This window comes from Brachypodium distachyon, chromosome 1 (assembly GCF_000005505.3).
Source record: "Brachypodium distachyon strain Bd21 chromosome 1, Brachypodium_distachyon_v3.0, whole genome shotgun sequence".
NCBI classification, from domain to species: Eukaryota; Viridiplantae; Streptophyta; class Magnoliopsida; order Poales; family Poaceae; genus Brachypodium; species Brachypodium distachyon.
The window spans coordinates 20,093,177-20,115,571 of record NC_016131.3 but is presented as its reverse complement, the minus strand read 5'-3'; the positions used below and the strand labels follow the sequence as shown (position 1 = coordinate 20,115,571).

General features: G+C 48.2%; 3 protein-coding genes and 1 long non-coding RNA gene across 4 annotated transcripts; 3 read left to right on the top strand and 1 right to left on the bottom strand.

Annotated features, from left to right (window-relative positions):
• Nucleotides 1-3,317: 3,317 nt before the first annotated feature.
• Nucleotides 3,318-6,946, top strand: LOC100832738 (flavonoid 3'-monooxygenase CYP75B4). Its single transcript, XM_003562836.4, has 2 exons — nt 3,318-4,316; nt 6,144-6,946. Exons 1-2 carry the CDS (start codon nt 3,333-3,335, stop codon nt 6,786-6,788), a joined length of 1,629 nt encoding a protein of 542 aa, XP_003562884.2. The 5' UTR covers nt 3,318-3,332; the 3' UTR covers nt 6,789-6,946.
• A 2,579-nt stretch (nt 6,947-9,525) lies between these two features.
• On the top strand, nt 9,526-10,222 carry LOC100840980. The gene has a single exon (XM_010238751.3). It carries the CDS (start codon nt 9,687-9,689, stop codon nt 9,903-9,905), a length of 219 nt encoding a protein of 72 aa, XP_010237053.1. The 5' UTR covers nt 9,526-9,686; the 3' UTR covers nt 9,906-10,222.
• A 1,741-nt stretch (nt 10,223-11,963) lies between these two features.
• Nucleotides 11,964-13,299, bottom strand: LOC100835610. Its single transcript, XM_003562846.4, has 2 exons — nt 12,622-13,299; nt 11,964-12,551 (listed from the first exon to the last, which is right to left on the bottom strand). Exons 1-2 carry the CDS (start codon nt 13,084-13,086, stop codon nt 12,189-12,191), a joined length of 828 nt encoding a protein of 275 aa, XP_003562894.1. The 5' UTR covers nt 13,087-13,299; the 3' UTR covers nt 11,964-12,188.
• A 1,148-nt stretch (nt 13,300-14,447) lies between these two features.
• Nucleotides 14,448-15,478, top strand: LOC112269733. Its single transcript, XR_002961667.1, has 2 exons — nt 14,448-15,091; nt 15,181-15,478. It is a non-coding gene; the product is annotated as an uncharacterized LOC112269733 (long non-coding RNA).
• Nucleotides 15,479-22,395: the final 6,917 nt, after the last annotated feature.

The window sequence follows — 22,395 nt, the reverse complement described above, 5'->3', positions numbered from 1 at the left end:
TACATGGCGGTAACGCTGGGCGCAGCCATGGAGCTCAAGGAGCAGGTGGCCAAGCCGTGCTCGTCGGCGGCGAAGAAGCTGGGCTTCTCGGTGGTCGCTGTCCGGTCGTCGGCCGGCAAGGTCAACGCCGCCGAGGAGTCGCTGAGGATGGTCATGTACCTCAGCTGCTGGGGCCCAAGCTAGGATAGGTTGACTCACTCTAGGTACAAGTTGTAAATACATGGTCTTCTTCTTGAGATGGGTAAATACATGGTCTTTTTTCTTGAGTTGGGTAAGAACACGATCTCGTCAAAAGTAGAGTAAATTGCAGCTAATTTCCGGGTGCCAAACTACCAACCGAACTGGTTGCATTCTCGCAGCACGGACTCTATCTCGAGTCGTGGCCATAAGCACAAAATACGAGCTCAAGCAAGACAAGTTGCATCCAGTTAATTAAACACGGTAGTACTAGCTAGGAACTTCTGCACGTTAGCTAGATGAAACGCGTAATTTACCGAGTTGATGCTTGCTGGTGCCGCTATCTCCCCACTATTGCAACTAGTGCTATAATATCTGCAGTTCTTTTTGCTAGAAACTGGAACCTCGGGCAGGATAGGTCGTCACATCAAACCTTGACACACTGGCAAATAAATAAATAATTGTGCAGAAAAGCACACAGACTCGGTAAGAAAGAGGAAGTCCAAAGTTTAGATAGCGATCGCCTGATATTGCTCAGTTGTCAGTTCCCCGTGATATCCAACCCAAAGAAGAGAAGGCAAAACCTGGGTTCCTTTTTTTTATAAAAAAAAACACAGTTAAACGCAGACGCTCACACACTCATCCCTATGAACGCACGTACGCACATTCTACCTCTATGAGCACCTCCGAGAGACTGAGCCGGCTGTTCTTGAGAGATTGACGAAATCAACGCAGACGCCTAGCTGTTGATGGATACGTCACCTACCACTGAAAAAATAGCGCCGGTTAAATCTTATAATAAATTCAAGTAAATGTGAGAACCCATGTCAAATCTTGAACTTGAACCTGAGTGGGATGGATCCACCACAAGCAACCACACCGCCGTTCACAAAACCTGGGTTCGTTATTAAGACCAGCGAAACGAACAAATGAAAGAAACTGCATATAAGTTTTTTTAGCTGGACAAGCTGCATGCAAGTTCTCTTAATTAAACACTGTAGTAGTAGCTAGGAACGTCTGCACGTTAGCTAGATGAAACCCGTAATCTAATGAGTTGATGCTGGTGCCTCTCTATGTCCGGCAAAAATTGGCAAAAAAAATTAACTTGAGGCAAAGTAACCTCTGTAACCAAATTTGACGATTTATGGAAATGACACTCACGCCAGGGTCAATGGCGTTACAGTCGTGGTCAGCGATTGTCCAGTCGCCGCTGACTCGGCTGACGTAGCACATGTGGAAACGCCACTGGCGGCAGTGGCATTTGCAGCCCCAACCCAAACACCAAGGGATATGACATTTGGTCCCTTCGGACTAAAAATGCAAAAAGGGTGGGGGTGCATCCGTGAAGATCGAACCCGTGACCCCTAAAAAAAGGGCCGAACGGGACAATGTTTTTGTCAATGGGGAATAGGGAGATTGCAAGTGTAAAAAAACAAGACTATTTGTGCCGTGCCTCCTCATCCCTCGATCCAAACGTCTGGGATAGTGGCATTTCACCTTGCCCTGTCAATTAGGGAGATATTTGCTACTACCCCGTTTCATAATTTTTGTTTCAAATTTGTCAAAAATGGATGTATCTATTCCTAAAAAGTATCTAGATACATGTAATATTTCGATAAGAATTATGAAACGGGGGGAGTAATATGTTATTGTTTGCTTATCCTTTCACGTGGTAGTTTTGTTTGATGGTTTTCAGGCTGACTGTGTCCAGTCATGTGTTCTCTGCTTCGCTAGATCTGGATTACGATGGTGCACATTGTGTCCTTTAAGTCTGTTGGGTCGGTGTTTGTGGGCTCGGTTCATACAGCTTTCTTTTCGAGGTTCCATTGCCTACGTAGTTAGTGCGCTGAGTTCTCATCGTGCTTCTCTTCGTGCTGTTGTTCCTTTCTCGTTCTATTCAGTGCTTGCTCCATGCATGTTCTTTACCTGGAATGTCGCCTCACCGGACTTTTTAGTCATATCTATGAAAATGCAAGTGTAAGTTCCATAACTGTATAATGTCACTAAAAACATTGTTAATGGATTTACTGGACAAAAATTTCCATGGTATCATCATTTCTTGTAACACAAGGCTACTCTTCTTTCCAATTAAAAGTACAGAAATTAAACTATCGAAATGAGCAAAAATCAAACTTCGTTCCAGAGAGGCGTGCAGGGCGTGTCGCAATCCCTAGTCATATAATAATGCATACTGGCAACAAGAGAGAGAAAGAAGATGTAAACGGGACATGAATCAAGATGGGAATGGTCAGTAGGATGAAAATGCCACCGCTGCTTGGAGGCAGAGTTATCTTCACCTCAGTAACAATGCGCGTACGGGTTTGGTTATAGTTAGACTTATAATCAACGGAGGTTAGTTGTTTGAGTTGAATACGTATACTCCGTAATTCGGACCTGACCTAATATATAACTACATCACGAAATGGCCAAAATAAAGTAAAGAAAAGCTAGAAAATTAGACACGAGACCACAAAGAGTCAATCCGGCGCTCGTGGCAAGGGGTCAGACCAGCCATGGCAATGGTCTCGGCGGGCTTTATTGTTGCTTGTATTATGTCAATTTGGTATTCACTCCGTCCCATATTATCCCATATTAAGTGACTCAAATTGTTCAAATATGAACGTATCTATGCCTAAAATACGTCTAGATACATGTAATAGAAAGTCATTTAATATGAGACGGAGAAAGTAGTATATAAAGAGGTGTGGTTATAGTCATATCCCGGGAAGTAGATGAGATTGCCGAACCTCATTGACAAATCTTAACGTCGTTGTTATGACTTGTGATTGCTTGTTCTTGTATGATCGATACGGCAGTAACACTAATCTTACGAATGGGCCTGTGACATACTCAGGAGAGGCAGCTTGATTCTAAAGTTTCCTTTTTTGGCATCATTTGGTTGTGAAGTAAAGACGAAGGGATTTCCCAAATAGTTTTTAAATTCAGCGTGCCGATACAGATTTATAAACCAATAGGCACGCTGAATTTAAAACTATTTGGAGACGATAAAGACAGGGAAACTCACTCACAGGGTACACCGGCCGGAGCTACCTACGATAGCTCAGTAGTAGCTGACCCATGTTTGTTCAGGGACACTAGCCAGGCGCCACGAACCGTGCCATACAAAATACGGTCGGGTCGAGCGTGCGCAAAGAATGTTGGCGTTCTGCATGAGCAAACGCTCGAACAGTTGGCGTGCAACAGCTGAGGCATGCATGGAGCTCATCGGAGCACTTGACGTCCCCCTCCGCCTCCCGTGGCTCGTCTCCGCATTGGCCATTTCCGTGACCGTATGCTACATCCTCTTCTTCTCCCGCGCCGGCAAGGGCAATGGCAAGGGGCTACCTCCGGGGCCGAGGGGCTGGCCGGTGCTGGGGAACCTCCCGCAGCTCGGCGGCAAGACGCACCAGACCTTGCACGAGCTGACCAAGGTGTACGGCCCCGTGCTCCGGCTGCGGCTGGGCAGCTCCGTGGCCGTGGTCGCCGGGACGGCAGGCACCGCGGAGCAGTTCCTCCGCGCCCACGACGCCCAGTTCCGCGACCGGCCCCCGAATTCCGGCGGCGAGCACATGGCGTACAATGTCTTCGGGCCCTACGGTCCGCGGTGGCGCGCCATGCGCAAGGTCTGCGCCGTCAACCTCTTCTCCGCCCGCGCGCTCGACGGCCTCCGCGGGTTCCGCGAGCGGGAGGCGGCGCTCATGGTGAAATCGCTGGCCGCCGCCGCTGCCTCTGCTGCGGAGCCGGTGGCGCTGGGCAAGGCGGCGAACGTGTGCACGACCAACGCGCTGTCGCGGGCGGCGGTGGGGCGGAGGGTGTTCGACGAAATGGGCGGGAGCGCCGGGGGCGAGTTGAAGGAGATCGTGCTGGAAGTGATCGACGTGGGCGGGGTCCTGAACGTGGGGGACTTCGTGCCGGCGCTCCGGTGGCTCGACCCGCAGGGGGTGGTGGCCAGGATGAAGAAGCTGCACCGCCGCTTCGACGACATGATGAACGGGATCATCGGCGAGAGGCTGCAGGGCACGGATGCAGCTGGGGAAAAGGACTTGCTGGGATTGCTGCTCGATGCCATGATGAAGGAGGACAAGTCGCTCAGCGGCGGCGAGGAGCTCACGCACACGGACATCAAGGCCCTCATTCTGGTACGTACGTTAACGTTAGCTTTGGATTCAAAACGTCACGCCTAGTCGTGCACTCTCGAGGGCTTGCTTATATAGTTCTGTGTGCATGGAGCATGGTTGCTGGCAGTGGCGGAGCTAGCCAAGAAATTCAGTGTGGTCCAACAGTAATACTCTCTCCGATCCGTATTACTTGTCGAAATATTACATGTGTCTAGACGCTTTTTAAACATAGATACATCCATATTTGGGTAAATTTGAGACAAGTAATGTGGATCGGAGGAAGTATTAATCATCAAAATTATTATTTTTTCTTCTATTTTGTGAGTGTTGTTCATATGATCATGAAAAGGCCGAAAATCTCAGGGTGGTCCAGGGACCATCCTGGCCAACCCCCCTAGATCCGCCACTGGTTGCTGCCCTATTTTAATATGAAATATGAATTAGCATTCTTACATATTTTTTGGGGAGAGGCTACACCTCAGTCTTGTCGATCCTCTCTCCTCTGGATCCGGATCCTCATAGGAGCCCATCGGTGTTCAGGTAGATGGCTCGTGGGCTTTTTCTTTAGTGGGTTGGCCTATTTATGGGCTTTGTGAGAGTATTTGTAGCCAGTATTTGGATATGGTTCTATAAAAGACAAAAATAACTTTAGTTTCACATTAGTAACATTTAACTCGAATGTGCAACTTTCAAAAATTAAAATTGCACATCTGATTTTATATGAAATTTTAATTTTAAAAATTGCACGTGAAACTTAATGTGCACTTTTAAAGACTGCACATGAAACTTAAAATTGCACCTGAAATTTTATGTGCATTATTTAGAAATTGCGCATGAAATTTATATGCAATTTGTTTAGGCTGACACTATACATCGCACATTTCTAAAAATGAAAAAAAAATAGTCATCCCTTGGCATCCTTCTAAAATGGGCCTCTCATTAATGGCAACAAGTTTCAGATCACCGTACAATGAGCCTTGGACTCAAGTCTTTCTTATATGGTTGCAAGACCAATACATAACACACACAAAAATTCGGTAGTATCAACTTCAAAAAATTACAGTTGAAAAATTATAATTGCTCTCATTTTCCAGGTGAAATTTTCTAAAAGTTAGTTGCAACCTCATGCGCGAGAAAATTACGGTTGAAACCCCACAGTTAGAATTAGGGTTTTATATAAAATTAAGGAACAATGAAAAAAAATCAAGAGATAAAAAAGCAAAGCGTAAATAAGAAAATGGAAATGAAAAGAAGAAAAGAAATATAAACAAAAGAAAAAAAAAGAAACGAAACAAAAAAAATGAAGAAGAAACATAAAAAAGAAAAAAAGAAACGAAATGAAAAGAAAAACATGAAGAAGAAACATAGACAAAAGAAAAAAACGAAATGAGAAAAAAACATGGAGATAGCACTCGAACTTGCAACCTCTACATCCAAACGAGTAGACAACGGGTAGCCAGTATACCTGATTTTATACAATTTTTAGGCTATATATATGCTTTTGTCTATCCTTGCTTCTACGCCCGCACGAATCTCAAAGATCATCCGACGGCGGAAAACACGTCAACTGAGAAAAAGACCATCTCAAGCGACTGAGCCCAAGCAATTCCGTATTTTTTAGACACACATGCCCAGTCCTTAATTTGTACCCCATTTGATAGCTCATTTCCCCCGTCTTACAGCCATGTTCAGCATTTTCAGCTGTAATATTGTTTTTTCAAACAAACAAAAGGTGTACGCTATAAGAAAAAAAAATCCACAAAGTGTTAAATTGAGCTGGTTCAAAATTTAAAACTTCTGTAACATGCAAGAATTTATATGTAATCACTATATTGTTTATCTGTGCAGAACCTATTTGTGGCGGGCACTGACACGACCTCAAGCATTGTGGAGTGGGCCATGTCGGAGCTGATCCGGCATCCAGACCTCCTTCAGCAGGCGCAGGAGGAGCTAGACGCCGTCGTTGGCCGGGCCAGGCTTGTCTCCGAGAGCGACATGTCGCGCCTCCCCTTCCTCACCGCCGTCATCAAGGAGACCTTCCGCCCGCACCCATCTACGCCATTGTCCCTCCCGCGGATGGCCTCCGAGGAGTGCTTCGTAGCCGGCTACCGCATCCCCAAAGGCACGGAGCTGGTGGTCAATGTGTGGGGCATCGCGCGCGACCCGGCTCTCTGGCCCGACCCACTCGAGTTCCGGCCAGCCCGGTTCCTCATTGGCGGATCCAACTCCGTTGTGGACCTCAAGGGATCCAATTTCGAGCTGATTCCGTTTGGGGCCGGTCGGAGGATATGTGCGGGGCTCAGCTGGGGTTTAAGGATTGTGATGATTGCGGTGGCGACGCTAGTGCATGCGTTCGATTGGAAGCTGCCGGTGGGGCAGACGCCGGATGAGCTCAATATGGAGGAGGCGTTATCTCTGTTGCTGCTGCGGGCCGTGCCGTTGATGGTCCACCCAGCGCCTAGGCTCCTCCCATCGGCATATGAAATTGCATAGAAATTGAAATTAATACGGGTAAGTTTTATAATACGACCCGTGTACGTGGTAATGTACGATGTGCTGAATAAATTGGGGGGACCCGCATGTATGTGTTTGTTTTGTTTGTTAACTTTGGTCATTGCATTGATCCGGAATGTGTTAATCCATTATTGTAATGGTCAACGTGCTTGCTTGAAAGACTAGACGTACTACTCGGGGTGAGGCGGCTGATGCCATGAGGAAGAGTGAGGGGATCGGGGGTGGCGGCTCGTGGGAGTGGGATTGAGGAAGGAGAATTAAGGTTAGCGTTGTGAGGGAGGGAAACTGTTTGTATGCGGATATGGTTGAATAAAATGGACCGACACGTCGGTTTTTATTAAATACTGGGTATCCATGAATATCCATGTATCCAATGTGCTATACGTGCCCGCTCCGCGACTTGGGTGTATGCCGGCTGGATATCCATGAAGCAAGACGACACTCCGTGGATGCTGGACTGGATATTCATGTATATCCATTTTTTAAGTATCGATAGCCATCTTACATGTGATGATTTTTTCTGCAAGCCGGCCCATGAGGCAATGGTCAAGTCAGCTTCCTTGCCGACGGAAACACGAAGAGTTGAAATTAATCCTATTTTAACCTAATGCTTTAGCATGGCTTATGGGTTTTTTAGTATATGTAGTAATAGCTTGATCTAACTTTCACTACTAACCGCGATTTGACCCGTTCGTGGAAAACGAAACATGATTGCTGGATCATCCTATGAAGGTGTAGCTCTTTGATTCGAGGCTTGCTATTTTCTTGTCTGATTTGTATTGAGTGCTGAATTGTTCAGCTGACAAAACATTTATTTCACTTGTTTTTACTTTTCCCGCAAGATATATTCTGGTTTCATTTAGGATTCGGGCCTTCTGTTGATCTAAAAAGAACATACTCCACCTATAAAGCTTAAAAATCTTGGTTGCCCGCAAACTGAGCTTAGCTTAGGTGGATAAAGTTCTTTATGATGGAACCACCAGCGTTGTGTTTTTAGTGGGAGTGACGTACCCGTCAACTATGATTTCGTCAATATCAAGATGATCTGCCGGAGGCCACGTGATGTGGGTCAAGGTGGCCCGATCTTTCGATGAGATTGGTAACTCTCGATTTGGGTAGGAGGTGACGTTGACGATCCGACTACGACCTAGGAGATAGCGCCTTAGAAATCGATACACCAACTCCAATGGGTTATTGATCACGCGGGGGCACGATCAACCTGACCACAAAGGTCTTTGTTCCTGCAATCAATCGAAGAACAAGCAAGAACAAGATAAATAGCGGATGCAATCTAAAATTGTGAATATACTATATCAAACCAATGTCTCAACGAGACGATAAGGTGGGGTTCCGAAAGCGGTAAAACAGGTGGTCTAACCGACACACGCGATTACACGAAGTAGTAGCGATGATTAACTTTTAACTAAACAAAACCCAAGGCTCCTTAGGGAGGCTCATGGGGTATATAAAGGAGGAGGGAGAGATATTTTCATCCACCTTGAGTAAGGAGGCCGAAATCCAACTCTATCTCTAACTTTTCTAACAAACTACAACTCTTTAGAAAACAGAAAAACAGATCCGTCAGCTTGTTTTGTCCGCCACGGTCAGCACGAGTCGAATCGCTTGATGGGGCCAGACCCCTTGGAAAGGTCTTGTAATTACCTTTCCAACAAGTACTTGTTTGCTTGATTTGAACTCCGGATGCGGCATGGGTGATTAAAACAAATTCGGGTGTCTTGACAGCTCGGACCCGAAACGGATTCAACTTTAATTCGTGATATCTTTCTCTAACAAGCTCCGAATCATGTGCCGTTTGATTTGTTGGAAAATAGACTTGATAGGCTTCACTTTGAATCTCCCTTTGCAGGCTATCACACTTCATCTTCACTTTGGACTTGTAAAGTTCAATAAGAGGCCTACATAATAAGATTACACAAGATAATAGCTCCGCCTCTTTGCAAGTAACATATTGAAAATATTTTGTAATTGAAATCACCTGATTATAATTGTTATTAGATACACCAACAATTAGGGTTCTAATGGTCGTATCCATGGTTAGCATGTCCATATCACCCAGTCTCTCGAAGGTGCTCATAAGGTAGGGTGCGTGTGTGTGCAAGTGTTTGCATCTGTATTGTGTTTTCTAAAAAAATCTTGGTTGCCCGATTATTTTTAGAAATCTTAATCCCCTATATTTACTAAAAATAATGAATAACATACATCAGTAAAATACTTCTTCCTAAACAGCGACGAGTATTTAGAAAGCGAGTAGTTCAGAAGGAGCCATACAAAATCCCGCTGGAGACCAATTATTTGTGTCCTCCGGTAAAACCGGGCAAATTACCCATGTCAACAGCGTGTAGGATCACCACGAAGCAATGATTGTCTCCTGGAAGACTGTAAACAAAGAGACGGAGAAGTGGACAAGAGTGGATGCAACGGAATCCAAAGGCGACAAAACAAGCAGCAGGACAGGAGGTGCCCACTGCCTGCCACCCACAGGCGTGGTACGTGAAAACGATGACTCACCACTGGCCCCTGAGGATAAGCCTGGACACCTGCAGCCATCCCATGGCCATATCATCACACGCCCATGCCGCCCGATTTTTCTCGTCGCGACTCGCGATAATCTCGCGTCACGCCGCGATAATACCAAAACCACTGGCTGCGAAACCATCAAACGCAATTTCCCGAAACTGCCCCTGGCTTCGGGTACAAATACCGCCCTCTCTGCCCCCTTCTCCCACCTCCAGAAGAAGACCAGTGTACACAGCAGAGCTGCGCCAAGTAGAACAGAGAAGCAAAGCGAAAAGCGAATTAGGGAGAACTGAGTAGGGATTTGGAGGAACGAATCGGTTTGGATCCGAATTGAATTGAATGGGCCAGCTGAGCCGTGTGTGGGTGGCGGCGACGGTGGCCGCCGTGCGTGGGCAGAGGGAGAAGGCGGCGGGGGCGCGGGAGCGGCTGGCCGGGCTCGCCCCGCAGGCGGCGGCGCTCGGCGCGGCGCGGGCGGCCGCCGACGACGGCCGGAGGCAGGCCGGCGCCGACGAGTCGCTCCGCAAGGCCATGTACCTCAGCTGCTGGGCCCCCAGCTGATTACTGAGCGACACCGGCCCTCGCGGGCTATGGATCGATTCGTGTGGGGCCTGGACGGGCTTGGGCCTGGGCCGGGGGAAGTTGGATGGATTCGTGATCACGTCTCGTTGCAATATGATTTTGAGATGTGTTGGGTGGATGTTGGAACTAACATGTGACATGTCTTGGATGTAGTGTACATAAAGTTAAGTTTATGCTACTTCCTGTAACTGAGTAAAGGGCTGATTTCAGCTTCTATGGCTGTTTGAGTCCTCAGCGACGATAGTTCTTATCCATCATCCATGCGAAACATTCAATACTTGCATCTTTGCGTAAAACTTGACCACATCGTTTTTGTTCATGCCTTGAAGATCAAAGAGTCCAGCCCCCACTCCCTTAAAAAAAAAGGAGTCCAGCCCCAGTCTGTTCAGATTGTCCTTCAAACACTACAACCCCGCTCCGAGGGTTCAGAGCTTCAGGAAAGCAACCAAACCGCAATGAAGGGTAACGCCATTTACGCCAATGAGGGTTGACCGGGAGCAACTGTCAAGCTTTGAGGAGAAGCCCACGGCATCCTCTACACGCAGGTCGCTATGGCACGGCTTGGGTTTAATTTTACCATTCTATCTGCTCCAGTCCGTTCACCTGAGAGAGGAGAGAAGACGACCGATCGATCTAGACTGATGCACGATCAAACAAGGCAGTGGACCGGTGATTGACCTCGGATCCACATGCCTTCACGTGACGCTGGCCCATCCCGGCCGCACCGTTTCTCAAAGGCGAGGCACGCGTGTACGAAGCTCAGAAGCTGGTGGTGCACTGGTGCCGGCGCGCCAGGGCAACGTCCGGCCCGGGACTCCCCGTACAATGGACTCGGGAGTGGATTGCCTGATTGGGGCCGCTTTGGCTGTGTTGCAGCACCCTGAGACCCGCCTGAGCCCTGGGCGTATATTATGCATTCCCGTGGACCTGCTCCTCCTCCTGGCTTTATGCAACTGCAAGTTTCCAATTAACTTTCAGAAAAACTGGCATTATACTCTTTCCATGTGCGCGGCAGTGTGCTGTCTCTTATTGATACGGTAGTCAGTAGAGCAGTTAGTTAGCAAGCACTGCCGGAAGGTCTAACAGCCTAGCAGGTCAATGTTCGGCCGGATAGACTCAGCATACTTGATCCTGATCTGGTCACGGTGACAACGAGTCTTCCATCGGGGTAAGGAACTCAGGATTCAGCAACCGCCCGTTCCATAATTCGGAGTTTTCATATTTATTTTCGACAAAGTTACTTTTTTAGAACATTTCACAGTTCTTAGTGCGCCGCCTCTTATTGAAAGGGCCCAGAAAGCCTTATCCCAGAATATTAAAAGCTTCTAGCCTTATTGAACAATGATCAATGCAGAGATCAAAGGTTTTCTTTCTTAAAAAAACACAACTAATGGTGATCCGAGAGCTCATCTTCGGGCCACGCCATTAATTGACTTAAATAAGCATGATTTGGTCTTGAGAAGACAAATAGTAATGCCATATGTAAAATCCCGACGGTGGCAATCTCGATCGAGCTTGCTAATCACCTTCGATACCAATCATTCCCTCTCTTTTTTTCTTCTCCTCCCAGCCTTTTCAATCATCGGTCCTCTTTTCTTTTTAGAGGAACTACAGATGGCTGTGTGCATTCAATAGATTCAGAGGCCGGGGGTTATCCTCATTTTTAAAGAAAAAAAAGTTAAGTAAAAGAATCGAACACAAAGAGTACAAAAAGTTAATGACAAATTGCGAAAGAAACATGACAAAGAAGAACATAGACCTTCTAAACATGCAAAAGGTGATACTAATGCAGAACAAAGAACACCGGCGATTTGCGTTTTAAAAAAAAAAGAACACCGGCGATATAGTCAGGGAGCGTTGATCAACTGAGACAGTCCTCTTCTTCGATCGGACATCGGTCAAGTGGTCACATGCAAGATAACACGCTACTTTTTGGGTGTTAGATTTTTCAAATAAAGAATAGATAACCCAATAGATAGATAAACAATAGACAAACAAAACCTCCATTTCTCACCGCGTGAAACTAAGAATACTTCCTCCGATCCATAATAAACGTATTAGATTTAATTCCTCCGATCAATAATAAACATCTTAGATTTAGTACAAAGTTGCACGGTAGGTTGCAATCCGGAATTCCCTTTCCTCCTCTTGATAGTTTCCACCTTCCAATAACACATCACGTACGCCAATCAAACTCTACAAAGAATGTTTACAGTACATGCATACACATGCAAGTTCGATCGTGCTGGGCAGTCCATCCACTCAGACGTTGTCGGGCAGGTCGAAGTGCTGGACGCCGAGCACGTGCAGCTTGGCGTTCTGGACGAAGAGGACGAGGCCGCACTTGGTGGCCCGGAAGCCGTCCCACAGCGGGAACTGGACGGACCCGGACACGGTCTTCTTCGCGGAGGCGCCGTCCCGCACCGCGGCCACCTTCTCCAGCCGGCGCACCACGTGGTCGTTGAGCAGCGACTTCCCCTTGTTCTCGCCGCGCCCGCAGTCCGTGACCACGCCGCTCTCGTACAGCGCCACCAGCACGCTCCCGTCGCCGCCGTCCACGCGCGCCCTGAGCGCGCCCTTGAACGTCGCCTGCAGCGTGCCCGGGTTCGGCCTCTGGAACGTCACCTGCACAGCAGAGATCAAATTAGAAAGAGTAAAGCTGCATGGTTATCGCTCATGAGTGGCATGATCGTACCTTCATGGCGGGGGATGGGTAACGAGGCGCGTCGCGGACGGCCTGGGCGAGCTTGTCCTGCTCGGTGCCGACGCAGTGGGCGCGGCCCTGGACGACGACCTGCGGGGTGAAGAGCGTGTCGAGTTGGAGCGCCTCCACGTAGGCCTTCTGCCGAACCGTCCAGGCGCTGGACGCGAACGGGTCCTTCCAGCCGCGGTAGTCCCAGTAGTCCACGTGGAACCCGAGCACGACCACCGCGCGCTCGCCGGCGCCGCCCTCCTCCGCCGCGTCCTGCGCCAGCCGCGCCGCCACGGCGTCCGCCTCGGGTGACGCCCCGCACCCCTGCGAGGAGAAGAGCTCCACCAGCACCGGCCCCGGGGGCAGCTGCTGCTGCTGATCATCGGCCTGCTCCGCAGGGTTGTCCGGCGCAGAGGCCGTCGCGCTGCCGCCCCTGCTGCCGAAGCACGCCAGGAACCGGGGCGCCATCGCTGGTGGCTAGTGAAGATCGATCGAGCAGAGAGGATATCAACGTGGTGGCGAAGGGAAGTGACTACCAAACCAAGCCGATCCTGGTCGAGGTGTGCGTGTTTGTGACTTTGTATGTGGCGGGTAAGGTAAGTAAGCGTGGTGGTTGGGGGCCGGCGGGCACTAAGGTGGGTGAAAGCTTAGGGAACGTGGCGGTGGCGACGGCAACAGGATACCAGCCTGGGACAGCACGCAACACCTCTCTACAGAAAATTATCGCTCTACACCGCGATCTGTCGGCGTCTGGCCGTGTGTGTGCATACCCACGGGCCTGTCGGGCCACGGCCTCTACATTATTTTTCCCTTTTCTCCATCCTTATTGGCTCTGCGATTCTTATGCGTTACACGGTAGCGCTACTTTGCTCCCCATCCATTGATCCATGCATCTTCTTTGGCAAAAACAAATGCGAAAGAAGATCCAACGTAAAAAGTAGACCAACCACATGTTGTCATGTGCTCGCCCTCGCCTGTCGCAAAACTGGAATCCTTTGCTTCGTCCGGTGTGTTTCCCCGGCGCCGAGTGGAGATTAATTGAGCCTTTTTTTTATCAACGACTTTGTTAGCTAGTGCGGTGCTGGGAGACGTATGTGTCATGTGTTATCGGCCGCATACTTAACTCTTTGGGTTAGTGGAGTCTAATCCATGGCTTCTGTAGTTTAATTCCAGCGTTGCTTTACATGTCCAAGCGCTTGAGAACGAGTTCCTCATGGAACGCGGGAGTTAATCAATCGTTGCATTTCTTTCTGCCAACAGACGCTTGGCTTTTGCACGATGCACGACGGAACTGAGCCCTGCGAGCAGGGTTATCAATTTTACGCGTGCGCTGGTGAGTACATCCGATACCATTATGCGACGTCCTACCTGAACCTGATCGGCTCTGTCGGTGTACCTGACTTGTACCGCGACTCGCGGGCCAGCGCTCATCACAATCCCGTTGAGCAAGTGTGGGTGGCAGTTCTACGTCGTTGGGACTTGGGATGCAGAAATGTCGACGGAAAATTAAGGAATCGCGAGAAATCGAAGAAAGTCCTCAAGAAGGTGTGTTTGGTTTAGAGTTAGCATGGGGCGGCTCGGCCCGAGCAAGCGTTTGGCTCGTGAGCCGTGAGCAAGCATGGGCGGAGCCTACCAATCCCTGGATTCCACCGAATCGAACGAACCATGCGTCATGTGGGTCTGGTCGGGTGAGAACTTTGTTTAAGTGTATCCCCGTGATCCGAATTTTCAGTTCAATAAAAATCTTTTTATCTCGAAAAAAGTAATTTGATAGTATCTTTACTATTCCTTAGTTTGCCGTTACGTCTGTGGCAACCTCGTACGTCGTCCGCCTCCCCGCAAGCGCGCTCGCGAAAAAACCCAATCCCACGCACCCTGAGGCCCCGACCCACGCTGAGAAAACCAGGGCAACAAAAACGTCAAATCCCCGTCGTGTCCGCCGCCATCTCCGCCCGCGTCTGCTGCCCTTCCCTTCTTGTCAAGCGCCCCTCGCTCTCGCCCCCTCCTCCTCTTCCTCTACGGCTGCTGCCGCCGAGGAGGTCGAGATTACTCCTCCCCTGCAGCGACGCTCGTCGCCCCCGATCCAGGAAGATGTCGAGATCCATCCCCATCGCGAGGGCATCCTCCAGGTGGCCACGTCGCGAGAGCATCTCCAGGTGGCCAGTCGGCGAGCGCGGCCTCCTCTCTCGCCGCGCATCTCTCTCTCCCCGCTTACCCTTAACCTCGCGGCTCGACCACGCGCTGCTTGCCTGCGTCCACGCCGCCGCCCCATGTCTGTGCAGTTCGCCTCTAATGGATCGGTCCATTCTGACGCCTCCGTCGCTCCCCTTGACAACCTCATCTCCCTGACGGGTTCCTCTGTTTATTGATCGGCAATCTTTTGCTTCTCTGAGCGCGAAAAGATTTGATCTTTCCTCTTCGGCTGATCTGTTGTAAGAATATGTAGAATCACTCTTGTTCTGAGACACAAAAGGTCAGATTTTGAAGTCTCTGTGCTCAACAATACTCCATCTTACGGGAAATTTCCTGCTGTTGATTTTCTTGGATGCACCGGCATTGCAGGACGAATTCTACCTGAACCTCATGGATTGGTCTTCGCATAATGTCCTCACCGTTGGATTAGGGAACTGCGTGTACTTGTGGAATGCATGCAGCAGCAAGGTGAGCAATCAGTTTTTACTGTTTTTGTGTAGGTATGAAGTGGAAAAGTATGATTGGGACTGATGGCTTGCATATCAATAACAATAAAGAACTAACATTCGTGGAGATGACTGGCAACATCAACATCATGTACACTGCTGTTCGATATTCCGTAGCAGCGCACGGACACCTGACTAGTAAAAATAAGTTTTCGGATGCATATTTTATGGGCCGCGTGCTCAATTTAGCAGTGCAAATACCTAAATCGTGACACTGACGTAGCTCGATCTGTAGTACAGGGCCTCTTAAAATCTTTTTTTTTTTTTGAGAATCAGGCCTCTTAAACTCTAGGAGAAGAGAAACTGTGGTGCATCTGGCGGGCTTAGTAGACTATGGCAAGAGCCCAAACAGCCTGTTACCATGGCACACGGAGCCTACCGGCCCAGGAACCAAACCCTCTCAAAAAAAGAAGGAGCCCAGCCCATAGAGGACATCTCAGCCCTCTTATCTCTGGCCTGTTTCCACGAGGCGGCCCCGCTCGTCGCGTCCTTGTGTTTCCATCCTTGTTTGCCGCATGAGGTTGCGCCAAGCTCGGGTTGTGTACGCTCCATCCTGGTTGTGTTGTAGCCCCTATTGTCGGAGCAAATGTGGTGGAGAGCGAGCATGCCACCGAAACTTGTGAGTTGTGTACGCTCCACCAGGCCGGGCTAACATTTTGGGCTCGCAAAATATTGTACTGTAATACTGTATACAAGCCTGAGCCAGCCCATAAGCGATGCGTCTCAGCGCGGCGAACTGCCGAGGCCTGGTTGGCATGTCTCTCCGAGGCCCACTAAACTTCAATCGGCATTTGTTTTTTGACAGCGACTCCAGTTGACGCCGGGAGTCTGACAAGTGAAGCAATGCAGTGCCGTGACTCCATCCAAACCGAACACAAAGACACGCTCTAACACGCAGTCTTCGACGTTCGAGAAAGGTACTACAACAGTCTTTGTGTGCATCATGTCCGCTGAAAAGCGATGCGTTAAAGTGCTTTGGGGAAGTCGATCTGTCACCGAGCAGAGTATGCACCGGATGAGACGGTAAATGGGTGTTTTGGCCCGACATCTATCTCCCGGTGACCCGGAGACCAGCCAGACTGGGCTCCTCTTCCGCCGCCGCGCACGCGGACGCGCGACGACGACTCTGCGGTCAAAACCCAACCGCACGCATCCGACGCGGCAGCAGCGCCGCCTCCTGTCCCCCTCCACCCTCCGGCGGCTCCACCACCCGGCCCGGCCAACGCGCGTGGCCCAATCGATCAATTCGCGTACGTGATTTGGCGAAGAGAGCAAAGTCCGCCGTGCCATCACCGCATCACGTAACGCAAGCCGTTGGTGCGCGCTGACTCATCGCCACACGACGAGCGCATCCATCCTACGTTAACTGGGGCCGGATCCGATACGAAGAAAACGGCGTCAATATTTCCACACCCCACCACCGACGGCCCGGCTGTCCTTGTCTGATCGGGTGGAGCAGAAAGGGAAGCCTGCTCCGGTGCTGCTGCGTGTGCTGGAAAGGTGCAACCTACGTCACCACGTCAGCCATGCATGTATGTATTCCCAGCGAAGATTTCGATCCCGGGACCAAAAACGCGACTCGTTTACGACCGCCGGACGGAGCAAGCACGGTAGGGTAAATGGGCAATCAGCACGGTACATGCTGACGGGCGAAAATGCAGATCGGGCGACGAAGAGCGCGGGTGATCGGTCGGTCATGTCACCATATCCGCATTTGGCGTTGCACATCGAGGATTCTAGATGTTTTCTTTTCTCTACCACGTGCATGGAAAACCACGGTGACTCCGTGAGACCCAAAATGTGTCGATGAAGATAGGATTTGGTGCTGATTAATTAGTGGTGCACTTGTGGATAACACATAAACAAACCGGCCAAGATGTGAATGGCATGCAACCAAATGCGCGGTCGGTGTCCGAATCATATCCTGCCACGTGTAACTTAACCCCAAACCTCGGGGTCAAAATTCTCAGAGTCAAAGTTAACACATCACCTCGTACGAAAATCCAAACAAAAAACTCAGATATATATATAGTAGTTTTGTAATTATGTTCGACTGTTCACTTTACAGTAGCATTATCCACAAATTCATCCATAGCAAGTCCACTTGCACTTGCGGTCAGTACCTTTTTTTGGCACGGATTAACGCGTGACATACTCGCGGCTGCTTGCAATTAATTCGTGCTAATCCGCAGGCGCCTCTGTCTCTGCCCGCTTTCTCACTGGGAACGCGTGACGCCGGCCATCCAGTACGTACTATCCCGATCGCGGTTTTGGTTAGCGCCTGCCTTTTCCGGGCCGTAGTTGCCCGGGCGGGCTTCCTTTTAAGCCTTTCCTGACCCGGCCACGTGACGAAATCGGGGTCCCCCAGATCGTATCTCGAACCAGTTCGAATCAAACCTCAGCCTTCCGTTTAGGATAAGACAAAGTGTGCATATGCAATGCGTCCATGCATGATCCTTTTGGTGGAAAAGACCCCTTCTTCACAAGAATACTCGACTGGCTAGTCGTCTGTGCTGTTTGAGTACGTACGTGGTGGATGGATATGGACCTAGCTCGATCGAGTTGGTGCGTGCGCTTTTATTAATTTCTCACACGCTCTTCTTGTTCTTGTTCCTGATTCTACGATGCGACCTGCTGCTGCTACTGGCCTGCCTGCTGTTTTGGATAATGGGGATAAGAACACGTACTGAGAAATGCAAAGGGAGTGCGTTGTGTGGAAAGGTCTTGTTTAGCGTCTACGCCAAAGATCACGAGGCTGTCGCGTTGGCACTTTGGCAGCGAGACTGTTTACCGATTTCAATGCTATGGGCACACTGGCACGGACCTCCTATAATCGATATTGATTTGACTATTAATTCGAAGCGGACGATATTGCTTTAATTTCACTCATTCGTTGGAGGAGATTTGTATATAAGAAATGCTTTTGAAAAAAAGAAAAAAGGTCAGATATGTACGTGTGGAAAGGTTTAATCTCACTCAGATAAGAGTAGAGTCTACTCCAAGATCATGTGTGATACACCTCCATTATTTATTTTTCGTGTTACAAAATGTTTGTGCGATCGATCACAACCTGTTCTAGAAGAAAGCGGCATACAAATGTATGTATACCTGCAAAAATTATCGTAGTTGAGGCTAATGGGTAATACAAAATCGCCAAAACGTTGACACATGGGACGGGATACACATGCATGCCATGGGACCGCCGCACCCTGCAGGCCTGAACTAGGAAAAAATATTTGGTGGAAACAATCCTTCTCATGCAAACCAACATATTAACCTCATATAAAATGACCCATAATGATATTAATGATGCAATGGTATTTTGATGAAACAACAATGATGTTAAAATATGCTGATGAAATATGAACGAAAATTCAGTGATATAACAACATATGCTAATGGATATAGTATCAACGTTTATCTTAACGAGTAATATATGTTAATGAGATTTCAATGATATATCAATGATGCCAATTTAATGATGAGTAAAATTCACCGTGGGTCCTAAAACTATTCGAGGGATGTCAAGTGGGTCCTAATTCTCTAAAAGTGCATATTTGGACCCTAATTCTGTGTAAGTTGTTCATGCGTGGTCCTCAGGATGGCAACGGGGCGGGTCTGGACGGGTCGACCAAATCCATATCCATATCCACATCCATCACCAGACCAACTATCCATCCGTGAAAATATCCGTGGATGCAAAACAATATCCACATCCATATCCACTGGGTATCCGGGTATCCATGGATTATCCATATCCATGCAATATACTCCCTCCGTCCAATATTAAGTGACTCAAATTTGTGGTGGACCCAGGATAAATTTTAAGGTGTGGCGGAGTTTACACGGCAAAAAAATCATATCATAACTATGCGAAAGCTCATTGGATTACTAGATATATACTTACATTACTTTGTGTTCAATAATAATAATAATAATCCAAAAATAAGATATTGCTACTTTTTTCTAGAATAAAAAAAAGATATTGCTGCTCAAAATACCTCAATAGATGACACTTACGTGGATGACCGATCACCGGTTTATAATCTATATTAACCAAAAGAGGATTTATATTATACAAATCCACGTTACTTATTTCGGGACGGAGGGAGATACATCTATGGAGTAGTGGATCCACATATCAATAATTTATTTATTTTAATAAATACCGGGTATCCATGGATATCCATGGATCAAATATGATATCTGTGCCCACTCCATGAGTTGGCGGGTATCCATTCGTGGATATGGATCGAAAACCCGATCCATATCCGCGATCCATGGGCTGGATATCCATGGATATTTTCACAGATGACTATCCATTGCCATCTTGATGTGGTCCTAATCGAGCCAGAGCGGCTGTTGACCGGCCAGGTGGCAAGTTGACCGCCACGCTGGCTGGCTAACTGTCGGGTGCTGAAAATTTGGAAACAGGCCCATCCTTTCCAGTTAACTCATTCGGCGGTCATTTTCCCCAATTCTCCCATCCCGCTCGGAGCAGAGGCGACGTGAGTGGCAATTCTAGGTTTTCCCCTCCGGTGAGCTTTGAAGGGGGCCGGCAGTGAGGTTGCAGCTTATCTCCGCCTCTCTTCCCCGCTGCAGCAGCGGAACTTGCGATCGAGATCCAAGACATGGCAGCAATGGGGTGGCGGCGGCGGGGGGTTCAGGCAACGGGAGGAAAAGGAGAGGATTCAGAGAGAATAAGCAAACTTAATTCTCATTTGTTTATATGAATTTTTTTGCAAAATTTTAGGCCACAACTACGCGGGGGAAAACTCCCGCCCAACGACCTCGTCCGACGTGGCAGCGGTCAACTTGTCACCTGACCAGTCAGCAGCTGCTCTGGCTTGATTAGGACCACGTGTGAACAACTTACAAAGAATTAGGGTCCAAATATGTACTTTTAAAGAATTAGGACTCACTTGACACACCTCGAATAGTTTTAGGACCTGCGGTGCATTTTACTCTTTAATGATACATAAATGAAACAATAATATGGATTCGATATCATAATCAAACATGGCATAATAAAATATATTAACGCAAGACCAACTCCTTTGTGAAACACATGAATGAAATTTCTTTTACGGACTGCAGTGGATTTTAACAAAACTCATGGGTGTAAAGGAAAAATAACTAGGTGGAAAAAAAATGAGAATGAGACACTCTCTTAATATTTTAGTTTTTACATGTTTCATAAGAAAAGTGGTTTTTACCTGATATTTTCTTCTACTAGCTGAAATGCCCGTGCGCTGCCACGGTCTGCTGCGCTCTGCTCCGCTCGTGTTCCTGACAATTCTTCACATGTTTGGTACGTTGCCACGGGTCGCTGCGCTTTGCTCCGCTCGTATTTCCAACAATTCTCTATCTATATATAACTGCTTCACATCTGGTCAACCGAGTAAGCCAATTCACAGCCGTGGACCGTGGTATAAAATGGGCACGAAGTAAAGATACTATGTTTTTTTGATAAAACCAATCCGGTTATTTTTGGTTTTCAAAAGCTTTGATATGTACTCTAGGTTGTGGACCACCTGATGTTTGACATGCCAGAAACAAAATGATAGAAGATGGTCTAGAAGTAAAGAAGCTACAAACAAGCAACTGGTTATTTTGATTTTCTGAAAGCAAGTATGGCATCCCATGCTACTATGAGAGAGATTTGAAGTTACCAAAATCCCCCTTACGGTGCTACCAACATTCAGTTCAAAGGGTGACTCCATCAACTCCATCAATATAAAAACTCAGGGTCGGAGGCGTACAACCATCACTGCAAGTTGTTGATGGTTAAGGGAAGTGAGTCTGTTGGTGTTGATCAAAGGAAGAACCTTCTCTACCAAAATCCCCCTGTGTGACCACAGACGAACTGTATTCAACGGCCATGGGCGCAGCGACGACTCCGGCCGTCCAAGGATACAAGTGATGCAATTTTGGAGACTCTGCAATTTTCTGCCCCTGGATATATCCCTTTGCTGCTTGATAGTATATACACTTCATGGTTGATTTCAGACACCATGTACAACACATGCTTGACTTGGCAGCATATATGCACTTGAACTGAATTTTGACAGCATATATTCACTCCAAAGATTTTTAGCAGCATATATACACTTCATATCATACAGACAGTGGAAATGAGATAAAAGGATACTGAAATCAAATTCATAAGATATGATTCCAAGTTCACATCACGTTTTTTTGCGGCTGTCTCACAATATGGATTACTCTGAGTTTGCTTCTCATAAATTATCACAATCATCACACAAAACATAGAAATCTGAGTCTATATATCAGAAATTAACACAGACATAGAATCTTCATGCAATAAAATCAGAACTTCCCTTTTCCTTTTTGGGGTCAACTTTTTCTTGGATGCTTTAGAGCTTTAATGATTGTCTAAATTAGGCGTTGCTAGTCGTGCTAGAGAAGCACTTGTTGTTCCAAATGCACGGTTGCAGTCCATGTTCTTCAGCTATGGCAGCAAGTCTCCTGGAGTTGTCGCCGGCTGAACGAACAGACAAACATGACGAACAGACTCCCCCGCCCACGCCTCTCGCCGGCTGCACGAACAGGCGAGCATGACGAACAGGCCGCCGCCGCCTCCCCCCGGGGCTCATCTTTTTCCCCTTCGGCCATCCTTACCGAAAGCTCGTTCTCCGGTGACATCAAGGCAATCAAAATCTCCATGGTGCTCTTGACCTCCGGTCCTCGGTTGGACTTGGACCCCCACCGCGCGGCTCTTCTTCGGAGCTCGCCGTCTGGACCGACCTCCCGGGCTCCCTCGCCGGCCGCCGCTCCTAAACCAAAGGCAACCGGGAGCCTGGAGGGTTGATGGCCCGAAATTTCTCGTTCTTGCTCTCCTCCTTGATGAACCCGAGGTGCCTCACGAGTCACGAGCAAGGTAGAGAGGGAGATAGAGGAATCTCGTTCCGGAAGACAGAGGCAAGGCACTGGATCTCGTTCCGGGAGGGACGCGCACAAGGTAGAGCAGCCGACGAGGGCAGACCCGGCGGGGGAGGATGGGAGTTAGGTTTCTGTTAGATTTTTCTTTTTTTTTTACGAACGGGTATGGGACGCG